General features: G+C 40.0%; 1 protein-coding gene across 1 annotated transcript in view; it reads left to right on the plus strand.

Moving 5' to 3' along the window:
* The window catches only part of LOC127650738 (multiple PDZ domain protein-like), a 127941-nt gene that overhangs the window by 98223 nt on the left and 5551 nt on the right, over positions 1-24167 (plus strand). Inside the window, 19 exon segments of the mRNA XM_052136352.1 lie at positions 2622-2693; positions 3950-4115; positions 4989-5164; positions 5166-5186; positions 5340-5431; positions 10176-10251; positions 10446-10499; positions 11431-11523; positions 11806-11880; positions 13573-13747; positions 13853-13998; positions 15311-15394; positions 15464-15657; positions 20676-20823; positions 20973-21059; positions 21153-21222; positions 21316-21353; positions 22117-22239; positions 22364-22465. Of these exon segments, the coding sequence (XP_051992312.1) occupies positions 2622-2693; positions 3950-4115; positions 4989-5164; positions 5166-5186; positions 5340-5431; positions 10176-10251; positions 10446-10499; positions 11431-11523; positions 11806-11880; positions 13573-13747; positions 13853-13998; positions 15311-15394; positions 15464-15657; positions 20676-20823; positions 20973-21059; positions 21153-21222; positions 21316-21353; positions 22117-22239; positions 22364-22465 (1992 nt within the window).

The raw sequence follows: 24167 nt of genomic DNA on the forward strand, positions 1-24167 counted from the left end.
GGAAGATATTTTTGTAGCTGTATCTCACCAACATTATGTCAGATCATCATTATATTTCCCTGTCACCTAAACCCTATCAGTCACACTGGCACTTTAATAATAGATTACTTCAAGATCGCGTCTTTGTGCACTCTTTTGACTGATTTTGGAAGTCTTGGAGGGAAGAGAGATCTAGATATTCATCTCTAAATCAGTGTTGGGATTTGGAAAAAGTGCAGATAAAGACTTTTTGCCAACAATATACTGCACATAATACTGAAAACTTGAAAATGAAGATATTGGAGATAGAAATTCATGCCCGTAAACGATCTCTCTCTCCCGCACCATCTTCCGCAGTCTGCCTTTATCCCTCTTGGAGGCTTGATTAACCTGATAATGTAGAATCACCACCCGGCCCCGCCCTCCGCCCTGCCACACAATGAAACTACTAATCAATGAGAAATGATAGTTTCTGCTATTTCTTTTTATGAGAAACTCTACCAGTCAGAACATTGTGATGAAGAAGCAGTTGAAGAACTTCTTCTAGATCTTCCACAGTTGTCCATGAAAGAGTCTTTTTCTGAGCTGTCAAGTGCTATGCAGGGGAAAAACAGTGGCAAATCACCTGGATTGGATGGTCTTTCTGCTGAGTTTTACAAAAGCTTTTGGAATGTGCTTAGACAAGATTTGTATAACGCTTCTCTAGAGTCCTTTAACCAAGGTATCCTACCCTTTAGTTGTCGAAGAGCAGTGCTGACATTAATACCCAAAAAAGGGGATCTTGTATACTTAAAGAATTGGCATCCCTTGTCATTATTGTGTACTGATTTTAAAATACTGTCAAAAGTTCTAACCAATAGGTTGAAGAAATGTATGGCAACTATAATTCATGAGGATCAGTCATACTGCATCCCCAAAAGGAAAATTTTCGACAACCTATTTTTGTTAAGAGACATTATTGCAGTTGGCCAAAATATCAAACTGATATTGGACCCTTATCTCTAGATCATGAAAAAGCTTTTGACAGAGTGGACCATTTATACTTACTAAAGAATTTTAAGGCCTTTGGCTTTGGTCCACAATTTGTCTCTTGTATTAAACTGTTGTATAATGAAACATCTAGTATACTTAGAATTAATGGTTGCCTGACTAGCACTTTGCAGTAACGAGAGGCATAAGGCAAGGATGTCCTCTTTCAGGACTTTTATATTCAATCTATCAAACCTTTACTGTCATCTTTAAGGAAACGATTGTATTGTCTTGATGTTCCTATGTTCCCAGAAATTCTACCTGTAAAATTGACAGCATATGCAGATAATATAACTGCTTTTATTAGAAACAGTGCTGATATGACCGCTTTGACTTCTAGTTTGAAAATATTCCAGAAAGCAACATCTGCTAAAATGAATTGGGATAAGTGTACATCCCTGCTGCTAGGTGAGAGGCGAAATATGGATCCTCCTTGGCTTCCACAACAATGCACATGGATTAAAGATGGTTTTTAAATTATTGGGATATCTTTAGGAATTCATTAGGATTGGCCATAATTGGCTTCCTCCTGGAGTTTTATATCTTCCAGTAATTGAAGGAGGACAATAACTTGTACATTTGAAGGCAAGAGTTAAGACAAAGGGACTTCAAACATTACAAAAATTGCTATACTGTTCATATAAGATACCCTGGATTGCATATAGTTTGTCTATTTTACAAAATATTGGGGAGAATAGGATTAGATATGCAGTTGTTCTTAATTGAAAAAACTTTTGTTTCAAAAATAAGTGGTTCTCTTTCAAAATATTTGTGTCTATTTTCCAAGCCTGGCAATTGTTAAAAATGATTAGAGAGGATAGTGAAAATTATGGTGTTTTAGAACCATTGTTCTTTAATCCTTTTTTTAATACAAGATGTATTAGATGTTGTATTTTATGTGTGTGAAATCCTTGTTTTATACGCAATTGAAAAGACGTACTGATAATAAATGGAAAGAATATCTATCAATTTCTTCCGAAATAACTCCATCATGGAGGTGTTTGTATAAGCCCCCTATTCCCAAGAGATCTGGAGATCTCCAGTGGAGAGTGCTTCATTGTGCCGTGGCAATAAATAGTTTTGTGTCGAAGTTCAATGAAATGGTTTTATCTATCTGTATGTCCTTTTTGTAATATTCTTGATACGGTTTTTCATATTTGTTGTATTTTTTTCATAAACAAAATATTTACTGAGCTTGGTTTTATGTTTACAAATAATTTGTTTATTTTGGGTTTGAAGTATAAGAAAGAGTGGAAAGAACAGTGTACACTTGGTATCTTTCGAGTAGGGCAGGCAAAGTTGGCTATCTTAAAATCCCACAAATGTAAAAATGAGGGAGAAAATATTGATTTGGTTGGAATGTTTAAATCCTTAGTAGAGTACCAGGTTGCTTTAGAACATTCATATTGTAAATTAACCAATAATATGTTTTTTTTTATGCGAGGTAGAGTGGAAAAGGTGAGTCTGGAGAGTTATGATTTAAATGGTGATATTTCTGAGGCGCACAGATTGTTTTTTTTAACTAGTTGTTTGATTAAAAGAGTTTTAAAAGTCAAAAAAAGTCTCTCTCTCTCTCTCTCTCACTGGTGTTGGTTATTCTCTGTTTTCTGTAGGACATTGACACTCACAGTAGACTTTTCCTTCGTCTGTGCCCAACTAATCCTTTCACTCCTACACCGTTTAAGGTTTGTGTCTTGTGTGTGTGTGTGTGTGTTTGTGTGTTTCCTCTTGCATGTATATGATGTTATGGATCTTATTTCATAACATTTGCATAGTATATGGCCCCAAAACCCTCTTTCTCAATTTTGTTTGTTGACAATGGAGGGGAACATCACAACTGTAAAGTATATACTTTCCAGATCGGAATAGATTTGAAAAATAAAAATCTGCTTTAAATTCTGAGGCTGAACTGAACTCAGTTTTAAAGAAATAGTCCACCCATAAATGAACTATGTCTCCATTTACATTTTTATTTATTCTTTTTTTTTTCATTAATCATTTATTACCCTCATGTCACTCCAAAGTTGAATTACATCCTGACACAATAAGATGTTTAGCAGATTTTCACACTGCTCTTTTGGAAACAACACATGCAAACAGTAACCAGGGCTTGTCAGACTCCAAAAAGAACAACAAGTATCATAATAAATGAATTTTGTGCGCCATATTCCAGTCTTCCATGCATACAATACCGAATTTGAAGTAATTCTGAAAATCTTGTCCTCACCGAAGCTCTCAAATCGTATTGTGCTTCCCGTTAGTCGCACTTGGCACATTGCGATTGTTAAAAGGTACAGTTTTTGTGGACATTTTGCATCATTTGCGTAAAACCTGGTATGATATCTTCACATGCAAAGTTTGAATAGCTATGAGGGGCAGATGGCATCACTTTATTTGTATGCAAAAGGGCAGTGTGGACATTCTGTAAAACATCTTTTGTGTTCAATAGAATTCAATTTATTGTTTTAATGGCACAAGGGTGAGGGAATGGTGACGTCATGTTCATTTTTGTGTAAACTATTAATTACATTTTGGTTTCCTCTATTCTTATGTCTAAAGCTATTATTATTTTTGCTTATTGTTGGACTTTATTGGGTGGCGAATAACTAAAATCTATTTTTTTACAGTTACTTTTCATTCATTACACATATTTAGCTGAGCTAACTTATTATTAACAATCATTTTTAAAAGAACTTCAGCATGTCCTGATTTGCTGGTGGTTCATTCTGAGAATGACGAACAGATGAACATGTTTGATTTGGTTTGATTTATATATCATGTGTTGATGGCATGTTTGTGAGGAGGATCAGTGAGCATTCATTGCTGTAGGGTGAGCAGATAGATGCTGTGCTAACTGAATATATTTTATATAATATGTATGGGTTGTATTTGTATTCGATTTTGAGTACGCTATTAATGTGTTCTTTGATCACTGTGGCAGCTTAATCGAGAAGCAGGAAAACTCTCCCCAACAACACCCATCCTGTTGTTGCCGGTTGTCTCACATGTTGGGGAAACAGATACGGACACTCTGCCAGAGACTGACCATAACAATCATAACAATGGCCCTGATGAGGAAGAGATGGATGAATACGGATACAGTTGGAGTGAGTCTCACTTGAACACTATAACACGCAGCAACCACCAGATGTCATTGATCCCCCTTTACCTATCCCAGGACTTGATTTAAAGGAATAGTTTGCCCAAATTAAACATTTTGTGATTTACTCAACCTCATGTCCTTTCAAACATGTATTACTATCTTTCCTCTTTGGAACACAAAAGGAGAAGTTTTGGGGGGTCTGGGTATCTCAGTGAGTACTGACGCTGACTATCACACCTGGAGTCACGAGATTGAATCCAGGGCATGCTGAGTGACTCCAGCCTGGTCTCCTAAGCAACCAAATTGGCCCGGTTCCTAGGGAGGGTAGAGTCACATGGGGTAACCTCCTCGTGGTCGTGATTAGTGGTTCTCTTTCTCAATGGGGTGCATGGTAAACTGTGTGTGGATCGCAGAGAGTAGCATGAGCCTCCACATGCTGCGAGTCTCCACGGTATCATGCACAGTGAGCCACATGATAAGCTGCATAGACTGATTGTCTCAGAAGCGGAGGCAACTGAGACTTGTCCTCTGCCACCCGCATTGAGGTGAGTAACTGTGCCACCATGAGGACCTACTAAGTAGTGGGAATTGGCCATTCCAAATTGGGGGAAAAAGGGGATAAATAAAAGTTTTGAAGTATGTACTAGCTGGTCATTTCCATACACCTATAAGTCTATAGTGACTAGGGCTTTTATACTCCAATTATATAATAAAAAAAAAAGACATTCAAACTGTAAGCCAATGTCTTCAAATTGCGATGCTGATTTATAATGAATTTTGTTTTAAATTTAGAACAGAAAGCTATAAAGAAGTATTTTCACTAGTTCTCTCAGACTTTTGAACCCCACTATATGTATGTGTGTGTGTGTATGAGAAGAGAAGGTTACAGAGAGGTATGGTCGTTTACCGGGTCAGCTGCACATGATCGAGCTGGAGAAGGGTCGCACAGGCTTGGGTTTGAGTCTGGCAGGAAACCGGGACCGTTCGCGCATGAGTGTCTTTATTGTGGGCATCGATCCCAGTGGTGCTGCCGGCCGAGACGGACGCATCGCTCGTGGGAGACGAACTGCTAGAGGTGACTGTGTGTGTGTGTGTGTGTGTGTGTGTGTGTGTGTGTGTGTGTGTGTGTGTGTGTGTGTGTGTGTGTGTGTGTGTGTATTTGTGTTAACATTGAAACAACAGCGGTTTGAAGCTAAATAAATATGTCTGTTTCATCTCATTCCTGCAGATAAACGGTCAGGTTCTCTACGGCCGCAGTCATCAGAACGCCTCTGCCATCATTAAAAGTGTCCCATCAAAGGTCAAGATCATCTTCATCCGGTAGGTCATAGATTCAGGATGGTACAGTGTTCATACAGTATACACAAAATAAGAAGACTGTATACAAAAAAATACATTGTACCCCCACATTGTACCACTGTCAGTTGCCACTGTTTTATTAAGTGAAGTATAAAATGTGGGTCCAGTCTGAGGCTAATAAAGTGTGGTGCTGATATATGTATCGTGATCGGTCAAGAGGTCAAAAGTCTGATTGCTTGGGGGAAGAAGCTGTCATGTAGTCAGCTGGTGCGGGTCCTGATGCTGCGATACCACCTGCCTGATGTAGTAGTGAGAGCAGCCCATGGCTTGTGTGGCTGGAGTCTCTGATAATCCTCTGAGCTTTTTTCTCACACTGCCTGGTATATATGTCCTGGAGGGAGGGAAGCTCACCTCCGATGATGCATCTGGCAGTTCACATCACTCTTTGCAGGGCTTTTGCGGTTGTGGGCGGTGCTATTGCCGTACCAAGCGGTGATGCAGCCAGTCAGGATGCTCTCTACAGTGCTGGTGTAGAACTGTGTGAGGATGTGGTGGTTCATTCCAAACTTCCTCAGCCGTCTCAGGAAGAAGAGGCACTGGTAAGCATTCTTCACAACGGCCTCAGTGTAGATGGACCATGTGAGTTCCTCAGTGATGTGGACACAGAGGAACTTGAAGCTGCTGACTCTCTCTACTAGTGCTTCATTGATGGTGATGGGGCTGTGTCGTTTCTCCTGAAGTCCTTTCCTTCCTAAGCTCCTTGGTCTAACTGAGATTGAGGGAGAGGTTGTGCTCCTGAAACCCGTGTGTCAGAGTGTGCACCTCCTCTTTAAAAAAAAAAATCATATTTATTAGTGGAATCAATGGTGAAGAACTAAAATTCTTATTACCTTTTCGAGAAATATCAGAACCGTGGCCAACAAAGTGCACCACAAGTGCTCTGCAGTAACCGCCCACTTCCAAAACATACTGTGAATGACTCCCTGCCCTCTCAAACTACTTATATATTTGTATGTATCTGAATATTTTGAACATTAAAATACTAAAGAAAAATGAAAAATATGAACAAATGAAAACTGCTGGCTTCATCATCATCATCATCATCATGTCCCATAACCCCCCAGGAGAGGTCTATTTCACTCTGTCCACTGCAGCTCTCATTGCTTGGCTGAGCTTCAGTTTAGTCCACTCTAGGATAGAGAGCCCATCTCTTCTTCTGTCTCCCTCGCTTCCTGTTTCCTCTTACAGTGCCTTGGAGAATGATCTTTGCTAGGCCTGACGATCTGGTGATGTGACCATACCATCTCAGCTTTCTCTTTTTGACAGTTGTGAGAAGGTCATTGTATGGTCCAATAGCTTGGCTGATCGTCTGCCGGACTTCTTCGTTAGTGCTGAAAATTCCCAGGATTCTTCTGTAGCACCAAGCTTTGTATTCTTCTCTGTAATTATGCTGTGAGGGTCCATGTTTCACAAGCATAGAGAAAAATGTAGATGACAATTGAGCATTAATCTCACTTTTGTTCCAAGTTTTTGTCTTTCCATATGGTTGTTTGCAAGCTATCCTTGCGAAAACTTCTTGCCTGGACCCTTCATCTGAGACGATCGCTCCTAGAGGTATTTGAAGCTCCACACTGTTTCAAGCATTTGCCCATTGACTTTTATGTCTCTGTTGATGCCATTCATAATGTTGGTCATCACTTTCATTTTCTCTGCATTGATTTCCATTAAATAGGCTCAAGAGGTGGTGTCCAGCCTTTCTACCAAGCTGGCCAGTACTTTGTCGCCTCTAGCTAGCCCATCAATATTATCTGCAAAATGGAGATTAGTGATTGTTCTGCCACCTATGCTGACGGTTCCCTCATGGTTTGCAAGGGCATCTGTCATGATGCGCTCAGGAATATGTTGAAGAGAGTGGGAGAGAGTAGGCACCCTTGACACACTCCTTTTGTCATCCTGTAAATTTCGGAGCATTACTCTGTCCACCTGTCAAGGATTTCTTGTTCTTCTGTGAGGCAGTCACCCATCTTGCTCTGTATTATGGAGACTCTGGGCTGTTTCACCTTTGTTCATTCTTTCACTATGTCATAAGCCTTCTTGTTGTTTTTGTTCAGACTGCTTTCTATTTCCTGGCATTGATCTTCTATCCAGGTCTGTTTTGCTGTTTCCATCCCTTTTCGGATATCCTTATTAATCTTTCTGTTAGCATCTGCTCCAACAGGTGTATTCCTCTTTTTCTTGAGTTCTCTACATTTGTCACACATGTCTAAAAGCTCAGTAGTGACCCACAGATTTTTCTTTGGGCGGTGTTTGCCAAGAACCTCAGTGGCTGCTTCCTTCTCTGAATGCTTTTGATCCTCTGCTGAGGTGAAGGTGGTGGTCATGGTGTCTACATTCGCCTCTTCTACACCAAAGATGAGTAGTGGTGAAATATCCCTCCAAATGTTGCTTTGAATATTTCTGCTACCTTGGGATCGAGCAGTTTGTCCAGATTGAACTTTAGTCTGGTGATCTTTTTCAGGCATAGGCGAAGAACATCATTAGAAGGTCATGATTGCTTCCAACATCTGCTCCAGGAAAACGGTGTGTCTTGCCGATATATTTTAAACGTAACAGAGAAAAACAGATCACTTAAAATGAAATACGACCTCTGTCACTCAAAATTATAGGCCAAAAAATATGAAAAAATAAAAACTGCTGGCTTACTGTACTGTAAGATGAAATAAATAATTTAACAAGCTATTTAAAACATCCATGCAAGAATAGGATTTTGTTGACTGAAGATGGTTTCAGTACCGAATGTCTCTCCTCCAAAATCCGGCCACAAAGGCTGAATGCTCTTCCTGAAGGTGCGCTCATGGCCGGGATGCTAAGAACATATCTTACCAGGTTGCTCAGGGCAGGGAACTGAGAACTGTGTGAATGCCACCATTGCAGAATCTTTTGTTCACTTGATAGTTCAAGTTTTAGGGTCCTATACTCCTGAAGCTGGATATCCAAGGATTTTGATCCATACGCTTCTTCAGTATTGTCCTCCCAATCTGCAAATTTACGGAGAACAGCAGGCCTTTTGGCAGGGGTCGGCTGAACATCCTCACCATCTGTATCAAACTGTAAATCTGCAATCATCTCCTTGACTCCCTGTATCACCTCCTGTTGCCCTCTTTCATCCATCATTTTCAAACCTTAATGATTTGGTGTCAGAAAGGTTGCTATTTGGTAAAGCATGTGAACAGAATGTGGCGAAGTGTTGTGTTGTTGACAGTAATTCCTTCAGCCGTGTCACAAAGATGGATGCGATTTCAGAGAGCGGTGGATCCATTGTGGATGACGTACAGTGCTCAATTAATCTCCCTGACCACGGGAGAACCAGTGAGGCACTTGGAGCTGTGTTATCAGTTTCCAAGTTGTCAGTTGCCTCTTTGAAGGGTTTAAGGAATGATACAAGAGACTTGAACGTGTTGGTACTGATGCATCCAATCTTCTCATACTTATTGCTCTAAGCTAGCACAGACACAATGTCTTCACACTGTTCCAAAACAGAATTCAGCATGTCAAAATTGGAGTTCCATCATGTCTCAACGGATTGTTTCAGTGACTTTCTTAGATTGTCCTACTGTCCTGAATGTTTGAAATATGTGACCAACTTTTTAACATCAGCGAGGAGCCCATCCACCTCTGGGAACATTTCCATCACAGCAGGAGCAAACACATTGGACAGTGTCATGTTAAGTGTGTGTGATGTGCAATTTAGTCTTGTAAATCCTCGTAGGGCACATACCGTTGTTGGCTCCACGATCTGTGAGAAAAATCTTTCTGCCCATTATTGTCGCATCAATGTCAGATGTTGTCTTTGGGATTGAGACCTTTTCCAGACACAGTAACATATGGTCGAATGTCTTGGCAAACAAATTCAAAATGTTTCTGTGGTCTCTTTTTTTAATTGCTCTGGCACCAGCTTGGACTTTGTACATGTCAGTTTAGTTTTTCCCTTTATGATGAGGTATGAGTGTCTCATGAGTGTCTTAAACCAGAGGTTCCAGTCTTGTGGCTGCTGAACGCGACAACTTTCAGACATTTATCGCATCGCATAAACGGTAGTTTATTTCTACCTGCGTCTATGGTTGAGGATGGCTTGAGACTTACCATTTTCCAAAAATTTTATTCTGAGGACTGTATAATGCAAGTCGTAAAAAAAACTTCCAGAACCAAGGTGGCTAAAAAAGTGGGCTGGCACTGTTCCGCACAATAATGAGTGCAATCTTTAAAATAACATTCAAAAATTCTTATCAAGTAATCACGATCGACTGGAGAAGTCCTGAAAATGTAGCGGGATGTTGGCTCTGATCCAAAGGCATTTTTAAGACTGTTGCACACTTATCAGCTGATATGTTCACACTCTGTGTGTGTGTGTGTGTGTGTGTGTGTGTGTGTGTGTGTGTGTGTGTGTGTGTGTGTGTGTGTGTGTGTATTTATCACTTTGTGGGGACCAAATGTCCCCATAAGGATAGTAAAACCCGGAATTTTTGACCTTGTGGGGACATTTTGTTGGTCCCCATGAGGAAAACAGCTTATAAATCATACTAAATTATGTTTTTTGAAAATGTAAAAATGCAGAAAGTTTTCTGTGAGGGTTAGGATTAGGGGTAGGGTTAGGATTGGGGGATAGAATATAAAGTTTGTACAGTATAAAAGCCATTATGTCTATGGAAAGTCCCCATAAAACATGGAAACACAACATGTGTGTGTGTGTGTGTGTGTGTTCCAGGAACAGAGATTCTTTGAGTCAGATGGCTGTTGGACCGATGAAGGAGTTTGGAGACTCCCTGGATACATACACAGAGGTAAACACACTAGCTGGATGTGCACACACACTCATGTTTTCTGAGCTAAATCTAAATAGGCATGTACCATGACTTCTATTGGTTTTATTAAAGCTGAAGTATGTAATTCTTATGACACTAGCACCACCAAATGGATGTTGTTTTCAAAACAGCTTTATGAATTTTTTAAATGTCCTCTCTTGTTTCTTTCTCAGACAGAGACGTCCAGCTCAACACTAGACAACATACAACACATAACTCTACCTGTGGTGAGACACACACACACACACCCGGGAGAACATACACACACATACAATATGCAATAGACACAAGACCAAAATGACCTTTACTACTTTGTATACCACAGCGATAAAACTGTAAATTCACAAAATCACCACTAAGTGGCACAAAGGAACACTTTTGCTCCGGATAGTTCACCCAAAAATGAAAATCTCTCATTATTTACCCTCATGATATTCCAGGTGTCTATGACTTTCTTTCTTCACCAGAACACATTTGAAGAAAATAAGAAAAATATCTTAGCTCAGTAGGTCCTTAAAATACAAGTGGATGGCGATTTCTTTTTTGAAGTTCTAAAAATCACAGACAGTCAGCATAAACGTCATCCATACGACACAAGCTGTGAAATTAATGTCTTCTAAAGCGAAACGATTGCTTTTGGTGTGAAAAAGATAAATATTTAAGTACTTTGTTTAACTCTAAATTATGCTTCCGGTCACCAAGTGAGAAGGAGGAACGCTGTACGGAAGCTTTGTTGGTTTTGGTTTAGATCTGTATTTGTAACGGTTTCTTTACTCACAGTGGTGTGTTTGTGTGCTTATCCTGGACATCTCAACCGAATGGTGAATGTGAGATTACGTATGTAACATGGCAACACGAATACATCACTTGAAAGACTGTGTGAACTCCACCCTCTCCTGAAGCTTACTGGAAGCGAAGAGTAAGAGTTAAAAAGAACATAAATATTTATCTTTTTTCACACCAAAAGTGATCATGTCACTTTAAAAGACACTCATTTCACAGCTGGAGTCGTATGGATGATGTTTATGCTGACTGTAAATAATGAGAGAATTGTCATTTTTGGGTTGTATGTTTTCTCTTGACGCTTGAGTATTCGAGTGATCTATCTCTGTCTCTCTCTGTACTGGTGATGTTAAAATCTATTTCTTTGGATGTCAGGAGGATGGAGAGGTGGGTGTAGTCCTGAAGGAGGACGACAGCAGGAACGGATTGCTCATTCAGAGTGTAGACGAGAACAGACCAGCTGGAAGGGTACGACTCAACAGTCAGGGGCCATTTGTGTGACGCAACTATGCATCACATTTGTTGCACACCCATCTTTTGCCCCACTGTGTAAATGCTTAGGGTAAATGGCAATCTGTCAGATCACCTGAGGTGGATTGAAGGCTTGGTGTAAACAGGACCAGTCTTGCTTGAAAAGAAATTCCTGTATTTGTCTCAATACCTAGTGATCTGCCTTCCTTGGCAATATTTTTGGGCATCACATGTCATTGAGTCCAAGTCAGTGTCTCACCATCTGTGTGTGTTTTTCAGGATTGTGTGATTAAGGTTGGAAACAGACTGCTGGCAATAGATGATGAAATGGTGCTCGGACTCTCTGTGGAAAAGGTAACACATATTACCTCTGCCTCCACAAAGATTTTAAAGGAAATGTTTTAATTGATGTATGCCAACAAAAGCCTACATCGGTCAAATAACAAAGGAAAATGCATCTATGTGAACTTCTGCAGTTATCCAGGATGAACTTCAAAGACATTAATCATTAATCTTACAGTTCATAAAAAATAGCCTTTAACACTTACTTAGTTTAATGATTATAAACCATGACTTGCACTATACTTAAGTAATATTGGCATTATAGGCATGATGTTAGTCAGAGGGGAACTGGCCCCCACAGTGAGTTTGGTTTCTCCCAAGGTTATTTTTCTCCATTAAACATCTTATGGAGTTTTGTGTTCCTTGCCACAGTCGCCTTTGGCTTGTTCACCGGGGTTCTAAATACAATTATTATTTAATTATTTACATTTATACACAATTTACAATCATATTTACTCAAACTACACAGTGATGACTCTAAGACTTTATAGATATTACAGTTTCATTTTCTGTTAATGCATTCTTTTCTGTAAAGCTGCTTTTTGTGAAAATGCTCTGCAAATAAAAATTACTTTACTTCCTTCCAAACTTATCAACTTCCTTTCCTAACTTTCTTTCAAACCTCCTTCCAGCTGAGCTTCCTTCATTCCAAGCTTTTTACCAATTATCCTTCTGACCTACCTTCCTTCCTTCTTTTCCTTCTTCCTTCCTTCTTTTCCTTCTTCCTTCCTTCTGAGCCTTCTTCCTTCCTTCCTTTTGAGCCTTCTTCCTTCCTTCCTTCCTTCCTTTTGAGCCTTCTTCCTTCCTCCCTTCTTCCTTCCTTCCTCCCTTCTTCCTTCTGAGCCATCTTCCTTCCTTTTGACCCTTCATCCTTCCTTCTGAGCCTTCTTCCTCCCTCCCTTCCTTCCTTCCTTCTGAGCCTTCATCCTTCCTTCCTTCTGAGCCTTTTTCCTTCTGAGCCTTCTTCCTTCCTTCTGAGCCTTCTTCCTCCCTCCCTCCCTTCATTCCTTCCTTCTGAGCCTCCTTCCTTTTGAGCCTTCTTCCTCCCTCCCTTCATTCCTTCCTTCCTTCTGAGCCTTCATCCTTCCTTCCTTCTTTCCTTCCTTCTGAGCCTTCTTCCTACATTCTTTACTTCCTTCTGAGCCTTCATCCATCCTTCCCTCTTAGCCTTCTTCCTTCCTTCTGAGCCTTCTTCCTTCCTTCTCTCCTTCCAAACTACCTTCTAAACGTCCTTCCAAACCTCTTTCCTTTCAACCAAGCTTTCTTCCGGCTACGTTTCCTTCCAAACTTCCGACCAAGTTTCATTCTGACTAAGCTTCTATCAGAGCGCTGATCAATTCTTGTGTACAAACACAGCTGGACCGATTGCAATTCTAAAGCCAATTTTTGTATTGACTAATCAATGCTTTACTTGTCTGCTACAATGATGTAATATATTTTAATGATTTGAATTATTAGATACTGTATATTATATTTCTAATTATGTAAATCATTAAAATATTAATTTAATCTTTATATATAGATTGGGCCCCCCTGGGCTTTCTTTGCAAATATATGCAATATGATATATGCAATTCATTTTTATTATTTTGTGTAATGATCTGGCACATTGTATAAACAAATCTATAGAAAATGTGAATTTGACAGCCCCAGTTTTTAGGTCTGATGCGATATATTGTACAATTATTTGAAAACGTGTTTTAGGTGATGTCTCTACTGAAGAAAGCCCAGAACTCTGTGAAACTCACCATTTGCACTGACCCTGCCTTCCTGTCCTCATCATCCAATAATATTTGCCCTGGATCAGACCAGGGAATCACCCTTCAAACCAGCCTCCCTCTCGTCTCTCTGATGTCATCTGAGATGGAGCCAATCAGGAGTAAGTAAAGGGAGATGTGGGTGTTACTATAGGAAAGCTAAAAGCCTTTTGTTCATGAATGAATCAGAACCTGATCTTTGTTGTCATGGTGATTTTGCTTTACAGGTTCAAGCAGATCTTCCACACCAGCAACATTAGCTTCTGATCCAGTGACCTGTCCCATCATCCCCGGCTGTGAGACCACCATAGAGATCTGCAAGGGCAGAACAGGACTGGGGCTCAGCATCGTGGGCGGATGTGACACATTACTGGTGAATATACACATGATACACCTTTAAGGCATCTATAGACTTCTAGTGAAATTGAATAAAAAGGTATGATATTTTTTTTAAAAATCTGGCCAAAAAGTGCTTTTGAGTTCATTGTGGTGGTTTAAGACCACTTGAAAGCAGCCAGCAAACTTCTTTTGGGTGTTAAAAACCTTCTTACTGCTGTTGATCCACGTCATCAGTGGGTGTGACCCAGTGCTGTACCTACTTGGATGGCAAAATCGTTTCCTGGTTGATTCCTTCACTCAGTTGAGACCAGTCAACTTTACCGAGTTGGTGCAAACTTGACTACGTTTGTACGATTGTTCGCATGGAGACATTTTCCATGAAAAGATCATGTTATTTAGTTTTAATTAGTTTTATCCACAAAAGGAACCAAATTTACACAAATACTCTTTAAGTGCCCATTCACTGTTGTTTGATATGCTGCTGTATTCATGTGATGTTTGCAGCCAAAAGCCATTCACACATCTGCACAAAGTGGGATATGCCTCTAATCATCATTGTTTTGTCTATATGCTGTAATTGCATCCTGTCTGGCACCCTTTAATACACCCAGCTTTGCAGTAGTATCAATGTTTCATATGTTATTCACAGTAACAGAATGTAACCTGTGCATATTAGCCGCTTAAAGAGTGTTAGCGCATTAGCGTCACAAATGCAAAATGTAAACATGACAAATTACACATTATCTTCTGCATATATATCACTTTAGTGGTTAAAATGGGCTCCTTTACTGAACTTGTGTGAATTTTATTCAAAGAATAACATTACATTACATTAGTCGATTTTTTACATGGAGTCTTGTGCGTGTCATATTTAAATGCTCCTCTAAACGCCTCCCCCAGCAGCATGTGTGATTGTTTGCAAGTAGGATACTATTGCTAGGACACTTTGTCTTTCTTTTAAGCTCTTGTGCAAAGAATGTAAAGAACTTTGCAGAGTGTGTATAGGAGCCTTTATTGGATGTGTGTAATCTGGCATTGCAGTTTATTCTAGCCCACTTATTGTTGTAGCTTGGTACCTTGTAAATAAGACTTTTGTTTCCCAGCCGAATGATAAAAATATGTGTACCCTGACTCTCAGAATTTTGTTTTACACTCTTGCAACTTTTGGCAAGAGTGCCATTTTAAATCATCAAATGATTATTTAATAATCGCGATATTCATAATTCATAGTTCATAAACGAGTGTAAGACATTTGAGAACAGGTGTAGATTTGTCTATAATGACTTGCAATCATGTTATACTCTCTGTCATACAGACTCTGAATTTGAATTATTTTCATTGCCCAGGGTGGCATAATCATTCACGAGGTGTATGAGGAGGGAGCCGCTTCCAAAGATGGCCGACTGTGGGCAGGAGATCAGATTCTGGAGGTAAAATCATTGTCACACCTGCAATGTACCTGTAAACACACCTCTGACTAGCCCATTTTCTCCAATCAGGTAAACGGTATAGACCTGCGTGTGGCGACCCATGATGAGGCCATCAATGTTTTGCGACAGACTCCACAGCACGTTCGACTGGCAGTATTCAGAGATGAGGCTCAGTACAAGGAAGAGGATATGTGGGACGCTCTGACCATCGAGCTTCAGAAGGAACCAGGCCGCACTCTCGGACTTAGCATCGTCGGGAGAAGGTATTAGAACACAGTTATGTTAAAAGGGGAAAATCAACTTAAAACGGGTGTTAGCCAGCTTTTTCTTGTGGTTTTTACTGGGGAAATGAATGTGGGTGCGATTTCTGCACCCACATTCGGAAGTCGTTCTATAGCGTTCCCTAGCTCAGGCTGCAGTCATTTTAGACCCTGTTTTCAGCTGGTAATAAGATGTGTTTCAGTTAATCCGATCACAAAGGGTCAGCATTAAATATAGTTGGAAATGGAGTGCAAAATGTTTTGCTTCATAAACCACATCGCATTTGAGTTTAAAACTTGTCCTGATGCTTCCTGGACGGCAGTGAAACACCACCTCTCACCAGTCAATCACCCACAGAACAAATGTTTGAACTTACGTGCAGATTTAAAAGGAAATAATCTGATCAGACAAGAAGAAATCACACACATCTGAAGCTGAACAAACACAGGTACTCCACTAAAACAATGGATCATTTAGCTTGAAATATTGTGTTTGTGCTCAGAAATAAACATCTGCATCTGCGAGATACAGCGCTTTCTTTATTACTTTTTTGCAGTTTATTATCATTCAGTAACACACCGATATAGTGGCTGATGTAGTATGTCTTCATGAAATCCTACACATTCTCCTCAAAATACCAACTCCGCAACAATAGCTGTTTTAACTTGACAACGGAAGTAACGTCCTCATTGTAAGCTCAGCATTACGGGACGTAGGAAAAAGGTGGATAGAAGTTACCATATACAAGATCATTGGAGAACAAGTAAATTTTGCTTTAGTCTGACTAAAACCATAAATCTTTGGTCGGACAAAAGACTTAGATAATGCAATTATAGCTCTGCTTTGTCCAGCATGTATACACGTTAACTGGACCGCAAGTTAAGTGGGCGGCTGTGGCTCAGGTGGTAGAGCAGTTTGTCCACTAATCGCAGGGTTGGTGGTTTGATTCCCGGCCCACACAAGTCCACATGCCGAAGTGTCCTTGGGCAAGACACTGAACCCCAAGTTGCTCCCAATGGCAGGCTGGCAACCTTGCATGGCAGCTCTGCCATCATTGGTGTGTGAGTGTGTGTGTGAATGGGTGGATGAGATGCAGTGTAAAGTGCTTTAAATACCGCTAAGGTTAGAAAGGTGCTATATAAGTGCAGACCATTTACCGTAACTGGCATTGGTGTTGTGTTCATGCATGCTCCGAAAGACAGGTGACGCATGACTAGGGTTGTCAGTTGTCTCTTATAGCATGGAATCGTCCCGTATTGAAGGGAACACAATTGCGTTCCTTATTAAATCCAAATGGGAATTTATCCTGTATTTTAGCATCACACCCATTTGTTTGTATTTGAAACATTTCACTTTGGCATCGATGTACCTAAGAGACACTTGACCATGGGGGAAAGTTCAAGGAACATTTTAAATCAAAATAAAACATTGCATTTCACATGTAAGTGCTTGTTCTGTAAATGAGAGACTCAGTCAAACAATGATGAGAATTAATGCAGTGCTATTTACTGCCAAAAAATGACACTGTAATCCGAGCATTTAAGATACCGGTTTGAACAGCTGACAGAGACTCCTGAGCAAAAACACAAGCATCATGCAATCGCTCTCTGAAATGTCTATCATAGTCCAAGATATTCATTGTTGGACTCCAATTCCAAAATGTTTTCTTTAAGAAGTTTAAGTGAACCTATAACAGTGTGTCTGAAAACGAACTCTGCCGGACTTAAACCAAGAGATTCTTGTACCGTTTCACGTATTGCAAATAAAACTAATGGAACTTAATGGTCCCACGCTTTAACCGTATCCATGCAATACTTTATTAACATCGATTTTATTTTTATTAAATTGTTAAAGACTTCAAAACTTGTTTAAACAGCCTTGACAAAATTAGTACCCTGGTCTGTTTGTATGATTTATGGAAGTCTTAAAGTAGAGAAAAAGTTGATCAATTTTTTTCACAATAACAAGTGCTGTAATTTTTCGCTACGGAATTGCTTTGGGGAAACGACTAACTGTACCCCAAACTTTACAGTAACTGTAAAGTAGAATTGATTACCGAACAGGGTTTTAGGTAAAGTTCCAACGCAATCAACAATCACATGTTCGAATGCTTCACCTATCACTGGAATAGGTGAAAGAAGAGCAGTGGGAATCAGCTGATTCAGCTTACCTGTTAACTGACAGGTGTGACAAGTACAACGAAACTTGGCAAAATCTCTCTTTAACCCTGGCCAGAAGAAATGCCTGAGAATGAGGTTATATGTCTTCATCACTCCCAAATGACCAGTCAGTGGGTGTTCATGTGCTAAACAAAGCACATGCTGTCGGTACAAATTTGGAATTGCAATTTGATACACTGTGTTCCAATCCAAGTTTCAACACTAGAATACCACTTACGCGTCAACAATTTGTTTTCTATTAAGCAAGCAGTTGTTCTATTTTTAGCGACATCAGGACTGATAGCAGTAACAAAACATATACTCAGCGACTGATCCTTCTTTGCACAGAAATATACTGAGCGCAAGTGACAGACAACTTTAAAGTGTCAGAGCTAGTCATGGTACCTTCAGATTCCTTTGAACCACCTTCCTGCTCAGAGATCAACTCTAGATAATACTGAGGTAAAGTCACATCATCTGCAAACATCAATGCCATAAAAGAGTCTGACAAGGGAATATGATCACTTGTTTTTCGAGACTAAGGATAAACTTTGGACATGTCATCCGAGACTGAAAACGGACTGGGCGTGTCAAATACTTCTAACACAGGCATCACCTTACCTCCTGTTAGATCATTCCCCAGAATAAAAGTTGTTCCTTTTATGGGAAGTGAGGAACGTACACCAGCCTGTACAAAGCCTGTGACTTATACGACTCCCATCTCAATACTTTGTACAAAACACTTGAGCCACAATATGAGTCATCTGGCAATGGTAAAGCATCTGAAACCATGAACAACTGGGCAGATCCCGTGTCTGAACTAGCTCATACGCATGGAGAATTGCCATCTTAACAGTATCATATTTGAAACTACAGCCATGGCCAAAAGTATTGGCAGTGACATAAATTTTGTGTTTCAGAAATGTTTCTGGTTCAGTTGTTGTGGTGTTGATTCACATTGTTTCTAGATTATTGTGCAGTGATCATATGCATTTAAAAAAAATTGCAAAAAGCTTAATTGGCCATCTGGAAAATCAATAGTCCGGAGAAGAAAAGGTGAACTTTACCATAAGTCCTGTGTCGTGCCAACAGAGAAGCATCCTGAGACCATCCATGTGTGGGGTTTCTTTTCATCCAAGGGAGTGGGCTCTCTCACAATTCTGCCCAAAAACACTACCATGAATAAAGAATGATATCAAAACATCCTGCAAGAGCAACTTCTCCCAACAATTCAGGAGCAATTTGATGATGATCCGTGCATTTTCCAGCATGATGGAGTACCATGTCACAAGGCAAGAGTGATAATGAAGTGACTAGGAGACATTACATTGAAATTTTGGATCCGTGGCCCAGGCAACTCCCCGGATCTTAATCTCATAGAGAACCTGTGGTCAATCCTCAAAAGGTGAGTGGACAAGCAGAAGCCCACAAATTGTGATCAACTCCGAGCACTAATAAGGCAAGAATGGATCGCCATCAGTCAGGATTTGGCCTAGAAACTGATATCCAGCATGCCAGATCGAATTGCAGAGGTTATGAAGAACAAGGGTCTACACTCTGAATATTGACTCTTTGCATAAATTGAACGTTTTTGCCAATAAAAGCCTTTAAAACTTGTGAAACACACAACACGAGAATGGTACAACAGTAAGAGAGCATACAATACAGAGATACACAATTAACAAAGTTCACAAAAGTGAGCAAATTAAAAAAACAGTTGTCAATGATATCTGTAAGCAAAATGATCAAGTAACGAGTCAGTTAGCATGGTTTATAGTTGATGTGGTTAATCTGATTGGCGAGAGTAGGGCAATGACATCGGTCGTTTAACGACGATTGACAGGATTCCAGACCAGTGGTGAATGTCTGTTAAGATGACAGCAAAAAGTGAGCGAGAGACAGAGGAGAGAGAGAAAACATAAACAGACATAACACACCAGTTCCATGCGGGAACGTAACAGATAGGGCTGTCGTTTTAACATACCAATTCATCGCAATTCATTCTAAAAAAAAATTATGCTTTAACACATTATACGCAATTATTCATTCCCTTGGACCAAAAAAAGGAGTATTCCTACCATTGGAACAATTAAATCTTGAAATACCACCTTTATATTTTTACAAGTTCCCAGTCAGCAGGGGGCGGTAAGCGCAACTCCAGCTGTACAGGTAATGCGCAGCAGTGCATACAGCAAACCACACTTCACTGACAGCAGACGGAACATGAGGAGGACGTGTTCTTGCGTTCAAACACAGCTGGGTGGAGCACAACTCTGAATGCAGGGGTCTTGCGACGTGTTTCGAACTTTGTTTAACTTGACACAGCATCCTAAAAATCCTGTTTATGAAGCGACCCAACCAAGTGAGATGTTTGACTGTATGTTTACTTTGATATGACCATAGAAAATACCTTATAATAAGCCTACCTCGGACAGATTGGTAAATTTAATTACAAAATGGACTGATGTAGACTATGTCAATAGGCCAGTTATAGGCATAAACGTTTAATTGCATGAAAATAAACAATTCATTGTCTTTGTGTATTATCATCTAATCAATGCTTGTCTGCCACACAAATGTAATGTATGTGTGTGTGTGTGTATGTCGTACTGTATATAATTTAGAATATGTACATAGAATTATATAATTTTCTTTATTTGGGTGCCTTTTCTGCAAATATTGATATGATTCATTTGATTAAAATTTTTTATTAATTTACAGCCCTACTTGTGAATTTTATTTATGCTTTTGTGTGTAAATAAGATGTACACATTTACATTTCCATTATAATAAAGTATATTATATATATAGAGATATATAAAGTAATAACGATGACTGACTGTCAGTTGCCTCTGTGTCAGGAATGATACGGGAGTTTTTGTGTCAGACATCGTTAAGGGCGGAGTCGTAGAGAGTGACGGACGGCTCATGCAGGGAGATCAGATCCTTTCTGTCAATGGGGAGGACGTTCGCTCTTCCACGCAAGAGTACGTGGCGGCACTGCTCAAGGTGAATGTCCACGAGTGAATTACTCACTGTCCGGATTCTAATGCGAAAACATGTACTTAAAGATACACAGTCACAAGAGTTTTGTTGTAAGAAATGATAGAGTTAAACTGTAGGAAACACTGTCCTGGAAACTTTTTTTCCGCCCACAGAGTCACGCTGGTCCAATCATAATGGAGGTGGGTCGCTTTAAGGCAGGGCCGTTCCACTCTGAGCGACGTCTGTCTCAGACCAGTCAGGTCAGAAATGGCTCCTGCTCTAATAAACCCTTCAATCACGTGTTTGGGCTGTTCTCAGATCTGTGAAATGTCTCTTGTGTTTTTTTCCTGTAGATAAGCGAGACATGCAGCGGAAAAGTCACTCCATGTCCCAGCACTGCTGCTCTGCAGGGCGACACTGAATGTAAGAGCATAGTGATGTTCACTTGGATACTTTCACAGATGCAGTTTCATTCTGTCATTTACCTTCATCCTTTCTTCTATTCTTTCCTGGCAGTGCTGGATCAAGATGCCAGGACAATTGAATTCATGAAGGTCAGTTTTGTTTCAGTGTGCGTTTACCTTGATTTAGCCTGGAAGGATATTCATACTAAAAGTGAATGTTTGCCACAACGAACATTTGAAATAGAATGAACTGATGCCAAATGTTGGAAACCAGGACCTGTCAAATGCACCTTTTGCTATCCGGCAAGACTATTTGAATTGTAATATGATAAACCTCATCTAATATTGCTGCGCTGCTCAGCGTGTACCGTACACACCCGCTAGAGGGTGCCGCTCATTCACGCATTGCTGACTTAAGCGATCAATGCAGACTTCATACAACTCTGCCTTTTGTGCTTTAGTAATCGGTCAAAGCTATCTTATGATTTCAGTCTTAATTCGCAACCGTAATAGATACCACACTGATGTCTCAGAGGTCTGCAGGTTTCAAAGTGTTTTGGATGGTTTATCCTCATCATGTAAGTGCCACTTTTGCAACTGTTATTGCAAAAGTGATGTTACGTCCATGAATGTCCTCAAATGTTCTTAGTATCAAGTACTTCCCCTTTTTTGCTTTAAAGGAGTCATGATGTACTCTGAAGCTCAATTTCAGCATCTGTTTCTCATAGTGTTAATGCCCACTGTTACAATTGGCTAGCATGTTTAAATAGCAAATTAGCTTCTAATGCCAAATGGCAATCCATCGAAAACAGCTTTGTATCTTTGAAACCTCAATCGGAAGTGAATGAACGCATGAGATTTAGAACTGAGGGTTTTATTTCTTTTGAGGACAGTGTATGTTGTGTTTTCCCAGGGCCCGTCAGACTCTCTGGGGATCAGTATAGCTGGAGGGGTTGGCAGTCCGCTTGGGGATGTGCCCATCTTCATTGCCATGATGAACCCCAGTGGTCTCGCATCACAGACGCAGAGACTCCGGGTAAGTGCTTTATTTAAATATGTTTGGTTCCAGAAACAGAAGGTCTGATGCACTAAAGCTGGTGTGTGTGTTTATGCAGTAAACCAGAGACTTCTGCCTCATGTGTATTGTGTGTGTGTTTTAGATTGGAGACAGAATTGTGTCTATCTGTGGAAACTCTACAGAGGGAATGACTCACCATCAAGCTGTTTCACTGCTGAAGAACACAGGCACCATTCAACTCCAGGTGCATGACAACACGTGCCCATGTGTGTCTAGAGCTGTCAATAAAACATTCATTTAGAGTAATTCATTATAAAAAATAAAAACACTGTGTTCAAAAAAGAATCATTCCCCCTAGCCCGTACATAAATTCAATGAAATTGAATTTTCCTACTATTAGAGCGCAACAGTGCCCACCCACATTTTCAGCCGTCTTAGTTCCCGAATTATTTTTCCCATTTATGTTTTCCATAGAAATCTCATAAGAGTTCTAAGCCATGACCCAAACCAGCAAGCTTTGAGGTGAATCGCGCTTACAAACCTTCAGTTGAAGAAAAATGTATTTGGAAATCAGACAAAAAGATACAAGAGGTACATCTCAGACAAAAGGACATAATCAAATGAAAAACAATGGCTGAATATAATGCTATTGATTTTAAGTTATTGATTATAAGTATAGAAACAATATATTTAAGTTTTACTGTTAAATATTCACATATATGCAAATAAAGTAAAAGTATCGATCATGGGAGTGGACAGTCACTTCTGAGCTCTTTTGGTGTGCTTTGTTCAATGCAATTCTCTGATTTGTAGATCTTTTCTTCAGGATCATGGGTAATTCCAATATTGAACAAATTCCGTTATAAGGCACGGCCACATTGTGTAATGTGGTGGAAAGATGGGACGAGAATACTGGATCTCAGTTCAACTATTTTAATTAAAGAAATGCAAACCAAACACTAGAGACATGAGAATCTGGAACAAAACACTACAGCTAGTTTGGACAAGACCCGACAAAGACAGAGAGCACATGAGAGCAATATACACTGGAGCAAACAAGGTTTACAAGACACAGCTGAGGAACAATCAGAGGGGAACAAGGAACTGAGACAAGACAAGAAACCAAAACATGACTTCAAAATAAAAGTCCATGCAAACACTTAAGAGTTCTAAACCTCCTAGCGTAACTCTGGTGACCACTAGGGGAAAGTCCCATAAGTGTTACACATTGACCTCCGCATGGCGATATACAGTGCATCCGGAAAATATTCACAGCGCTTCACTTTTTCCACATTTTGTTATGTTACAGCCTTATTCCAAAATGGATTCAATTCATTATTTTCCTCAAAATTCTACAAACAATACCCCATAATGACAAAGTGAAAGAAGTTTGTTTGAAATCTTTGCAAATTTATAAAAAAATAAAATAAAAAATAATCACATTTACATAAAATTCACAGCCTTTGCCATGACACTCAAAATTGAGCTCAGGTGCATCCTGTTTCCACTGATCATCCTTGAGATGTTTCTACAACTTGATTGGAGACCACCTGTGGTAAATTCAATTGCTTGGACATGATTTGGATATGCACACACCTGTCTATACAAGGTCCCACAGTTAACAGTACATGTCAGAGCACAAACCGAGCCATGAAGTCCAAGGAATTGTCTGTAGACCTCCGAGACAGGATTGTATTGAGGCACAGATCTGGGGAAGGGTACAGAACAATTTCTGTAGCATTGAAGGTCCCAATGAGCACAGTGGCCTCCATCATCCGTAAATGGAAGTTTGGAACCACCTGACTCTTCCTTGAGCTGGCCGCCCGGCCAAACGGAGCGATCGGGGGAGAAGGACCTTAGTCAGGGAGGTAACCAAGAACCCGATGGTCACTCTGACAGAGCTCCAGCATTTCTCTGTGGAGAGAGGAGAACCTTCCAGAAGAACA

This window comes from Xyrauchen texanus, chromosome 1, assembly GCF_025860055.1.
Source record: "Xyrauchen texanus isolate HMW12.3.18 chromosome 1, RBS_HiC_50CHRs, whole genome shotgun sequence".
Classification (NCBI taxonomy): Eukaryota; Metazoa; Chordata; class Actinopteri; order Cypriniformes; family Catostomidae; genus Xyrauchen; species Xyrauchen texanus.